Source organism: Nematolebias whitei, chromosome 8, assembly GCF_014905685.2.
Source record: "Nematolebias whitei isolate Nwh7 chromosome 8, NemWhi1, whole genome shotgun sequence".
In the NCBI taxonomy this organism is placed as follows: Eukaryota; Metazoa; Chordata; class Actinopteri; order Cyprinodontiformes; family Rivulidae; genus Nematolebias; species Nematolebias whitei.
The window spans coordinates 4,417,187-4,422,315 of NC_056505.1; the positions used below are offsets into that span (position 1 = coordinate 4,417,187).

The 5,129-nt window shown below is 39.3% G+C and overlaps 1 protein-coding gene across 1 annotated transcript in view; it reads right to left on the reverse strand.

The window, feature by feature from the left end:
• ntng2a (netrin g2a) overlaps positions 1-4,476 on the reverse strand; it is a 21,246-nt gene extending 16,770 nt beyond the window's left edge. The window contains exons 1-2 of the mRNA XM_037680145.1: positions 4,377-4,476; positions 2,283-2,708 (exon numbers count right to left, since the gene is read on the reverse strand). Coding sequence (XP_037536073.1) covers positions 2,283-2,537 — 255 coding nt within the window. The 5' untranslated portion in view covers positions 2,538-2,708; positions 4,377-4,476. The remainder of the gene's footprint in view (positions 1-2,282; positions 2,709-4,376) is intronic.
• Between the last annotated feature and the right edge of the window lie 653 nt (positions 4,477-5,129).

Consider the following 5,129-nt stretch of genomic DNA (forward strand, 5'->3'; position numbering starts at 1 on the left):
CAGGTTTTTAGTTGTCCTGAGGCCCAGGCTGGTCCACAGAGATGATCAGGTCTTTAGTTGTTCTGAGGTCCAGGCTGGTCAACAGAGGTGATCGGGTCTTTAGTTGTTCTGAGGTCCAGGCTGGTCCACGTTCCTATTCAATGTGTTGATGCAGCATGAGAATCAGCAGTTTTTCTTCATTTAAATGTCTTTTGTTTTTAATTGCTTTTTTTATTTTATTTTACCTTTTTTTTTGTGCACAGCACTTTTTCTAAAGGCAGTTTATTATTATTTTTATTGTATAAATAAATTAGTTTGATTCAATGTTTTTATATTTTTTTATTTTTAACTAATATTATTTTCCATTACGTATAAACCGCCATTAAAATAAAAACTGGTGATTCTTTTGTAAGTGAGCAAACGTACCCAACGAGCCGAGCGTGAAATCATTATTTACCTTCTGGACGTTCAGACAGATTAACGCTGACACTAATCTGCTCGGTGAGTAAGAGGTTTACCTCCAAACTTAAAGTGCTGCAGCCAACTGTCACACTGCAGCTGCAAAAGTCAATTAACTAAGAACTCCAACACTGATTGAAGTATTTAACCCCTTCCTTCATCAGCTAATTAGTGTTGTTGTTCTGAGACATGCTCGCTCCTCACAGATCATCAGTACCCAGAGAGGTACGGGTGATCGCTGTGTATCTTTCACCATGTGCACAAGTTTTATAGTTTTTATTGCTTTCATTTTTAGATTGGACAGTTGTAGCTGTCTGTTAAATGTTTTCCACCTGTTATTATTCTGTGAGTTTTGTTTAAATGGTTGTTGTGAGTTTTCTCCTGCTGTGTCAACTGTCCCATTTTAAATGCCATGTCCAATTAATTATTAACATTTGGGTTTGTGTTGTTATCTTTTGCATTTATCAATAATTCAGACACAACTTTACTTTCCCCACGGAACAATTAGACAGACAGCGTGACACGGCAGCGCTCCGTGAGGGTTCAGAGCCGTCCAAACCGGGTCCAACCACCTCTGCAGGACGTCACAGCTCATCCTTCAACTGTTTGACTTTGTTCTTGTTGTTGCTCAAGGCAAATACATTCAAACTTTGTTCTCATAAGATTGTTTTCCAGGACTTTAATTATAAATTTTGAAATATTCAGTGCATTTGTTTTAAAATTAAATATGGACAATCTTTATCATTTTGTCTAAGATTGAAAATAAGACCTACTTCTCACCTTACATATCCTGTGCTTTTCTGTGTCAACACTTTGATCTCTTCTTTGCCTCCATAGTAATAATGGCACTATAGGGGGGTTAGAGAGAGATGTATATGTACTTTTTTGTAGCGTGGACACAAGGCCCCAAGCTCCTGAAAGCTGCCGTGAAAGATATATACAACTGAAAGCAGATGTTTCTATCTGCCAAAAGAAAAGACACAAACGTTTTTTCCCACTGTCTGATATTAAATCAAAGTTGGGGTCAGTTTGGGTTTCCTTCCACAAGCTTCACACAATGGTTTGCTGTAAATTTTGTCCCATTCCTGATGCCAGAACTAGTGGAACACAATCAGGTTTGTAGGCCACCTTGTTCACACACTTTTGAAGCTCGACCCATAAATATTATTTGGCTTTTGGTGTTTGGGGCATTACAAAACATTGACTTTGATGTCCTTGAGCCATTTTCTAACTAATTTGGCAGTTTGCTTGGGTCATTATTTAAAGCAACCACTAGGTAACACAAGCCAGCTAGCTGACATGATGCAGAGAAGGAAGGTAGATACAGAATATTATGTGTGCAAACGACCAAGTGGAGGGGCAGCAAGGCTTACAGCATCATGGTAGGGTTTAAGCTTTTGTAGACAGGAATAAACGGAGATGCAATGTAGAGCAAAGAGGGAGGTAGAAAAGGCCAAACAGAAGGTGCATGAAGTTTTTAACAAGAGACTGGACACTTAAGTGAGATAGAAGGACTTGTATTGACTGGTGAGACAGAGGGATCAGCCTAGAAAGGATCTGCAGCAGGCTAGGCTTGGTAAATATAAAAATGGTAATGTGGGATGGGAAGTTGGGAGGAGTACTTTGAGGAACTAATAAATTAAGAACATAATTTGTTTAGGAAGAAACTATTTTGAGAAACTTAACTTAAAAGAAAACAGGTTCAGTTTTATCCATGTTCATATAGTGAGGAAAAAGTTCCTGTGTTTTAATACAGTGTATGAAAGCATTTAGGTTCAATTCTATTTTCAACTGCATTCAGGTGTATCTTTGGCTATTAGTACAGAATTGTGTATCAGACTGACCAGTGTGCAGAATCTTTCAGGTGGGTTTCCACATGTGATCCCAGGCGGGTCAACTCTGATCTGCATGAACTCCTTCATGTTGGTTGCGGGGGGCTGACAGGCGGAGAACTTCCATTCTGGCCCCACCTCTGAATTGCGTCGGGAGCGGCACATTTCAAACTGATTGCTGATCTGAGTCCAGCACCATGGCAGCAAGAATGTGAGGAGAACAAAAAACTGAATGGACCAATATGGGGGCCAATTAAAAGAGGCCATTGCGCAGTCAGTCAGACAGGAAGTTCATCGAAATCATCATTTTTCTCTCTACAAGCCCAGCTCCTCCACTAATGCTTCAACCAAAAAAAGGTGTTCACTGTGAAGTTATCATGACAGCCAGGTGAGCATAAAACTCCCAGTCAACAATAGGATGTCCTGCCCATACTGGTCCTGAAACAAAACGACAAAACAGAATCAAATTTCAGTTGAGATGCTTCACTGACAGTTCTTTGCCATTTTTACACTGTGACCATGACTGCCCCTGTCAAATTTCCACAATAAGACTGCCACTGTGAAGGTGCCACAGTGACACCTCCACTCTAGCACTAGACTAACATCTAACATCTTCACTGTGATACCTCCACTGGAACACTGCCTCTATGAAGGTGCTGTCTCATTGACTCCACTTTGGCATCAAAGCAACATCAGATTAACCTACATTGTAACACTGCCACAGCAAATGTGTTGCTATAATGTCAAGAGTTTTAAAGACACTTTATCCCCACACTGCAACTCTTCCACATTAAGGGTCAAACTTTATTTACAGAGCACATTTTGAACAGAAACTGTTATCAAAGTGTTTAACAATAACATCAATGGGAGTAAAAATAATAAAATAAATAAATAAATAAATAAAAAACACACACTAATGATAATACTGAAAGGGTGTTCCCATCATGCCCCTTTTGCAATGCCAACAGCTTCACTGTAACTCCTCTTTGTAACACTGCAGCAAAAACAAAAGTACCCAACCAAAGTCTAACTGAACTGACGCACTAAAGGTGTCCCTGTAATAACCCTGTAGCTCCAGAGTAACAGTGTCACTGTAGTGCCTTCGCTGTCTCAGGTCACAATAAAAGTGTAACTGCAATGTCTCCAGCATTATACTGGTGTATAAGTGCCACAATGAGAGCAGAGTAAAGCCTCCTTTGTAATGTCTCAACTTCACTTTTGTGGTCCACTTTAACATCTCCACTGTAATGTAACACCACTGAACTGTAAAACCAGCGCAACAGCACCACTGCAACAGTCAATTTAACAATACAGCAGCCATGGTGTTACTGTGACATTGCCATACTAAACATGCAATTGCAATGCCGCCACTGTATGACTACCATTATGAAGGTGCCACTGTAATGCTTCCACTGAAGCACAAAACTTAATGTGCCACTGTAACACCTCCGATGCACTATAACTTTTTGAATTGGAATGCAACATAACTGGAAAGACTTTAACACCAAAAACACATTCTACTACTTTAATGTTTCCACTTTACTGCTTCTATCGTAATGGCTGTAACACTCTCACTGTAACTTGTGATACCTTAACTGAAAGGCCACCGTATTTCCACTGCAATGCATCAATTCGAACACCAGCGTAATGGTGTATAATGTGTTCACATTAAGGACACTGTACATTTTCACCTTATTGCTGTTACTTCAATGCCTTTATTGTGGTGCTACTGCAAAACTGTTGTACCATCTTCACTATGGCACTTAATCTTTACCATCGTCTTTGCAACTCTAACACTTCCAGTACAGCACTGTGCTTCCACTGTAACACAACTGTACACCACCATGTTACAACTTTCACTCTAGTTTTGATATCCACTCAAATGTAACATCTCCACTGTAATGTTTCCATTGGGAAGCCGCTATAAGAAACACAACAGATTCAGAACTGGTTCTGGTTTAGGAGCAATATCATTCCCTGACTGACTTGACAGTGTGCTTCACCACAACAACACAAGGGAGAAAATATCATGAAGATGTCACCTGGATGTATAAAAACCTTCTAACTCTATCTGGTCCACTTTCTGTCTGTCTCTCTGTCACTCACCTCTGAGGGTCTTCAGGTGAACTCTTGGTAAAATGAACTAAAATTCTTCCCCCTGCAGGAGCTCTTTTGTTTTTTCTTCTTGTCTTCCTTCTCCTGTTAATCCTTCTCTTTCTTGGCTCTCCTCTCTCAGTTCATCACATTAATCCATTTACTCCTCCTTCTCCAGCTCCTCCTCCTCTCAGAGCTTTGAGCACCCTGATGACTGGAACTCAACTGACTCTTTAATCTGAGTCCTCCCATCCTCCGACTTGACAACTGATCATTATTATTAATAAGGTGCTTATTCATATGTCAAGTTTAGAAACTAAAAATAATACTACTGTCTTATTTTAAAACTCTGTATACAGCAACAAACATATTCAAACACTATTCTTTTTATCTTACGACTTATACGATGTGTTCAGGTTCCTGCCAATGAATCCTCTTCAAAATCAGGACCTGAATATACGGTAATATAATATGATAGAACAAAACAGAAGAGAATAGAGCTTTCTTTGCCCCTTAATATGTCCATCCATCCTTCCATCCATCCATTATTCTGGACTTGTTCAGTAAAAAAAAACCTCTACTTTTACTCAAATCATGTCTTGGTTTGAATCAGTTTTCAGCCTCTATGAGAAATATTTTTATTGGTGACTTGAAAATTTTAAGGACGGAAATATAAGAGTAAACTGTGAAACTAGTATAATATTAGCCTGACAATGATTTCCTTGTCATGTTTGTGGTCTCTTGAACTGAAGGAAGTGAAAAATG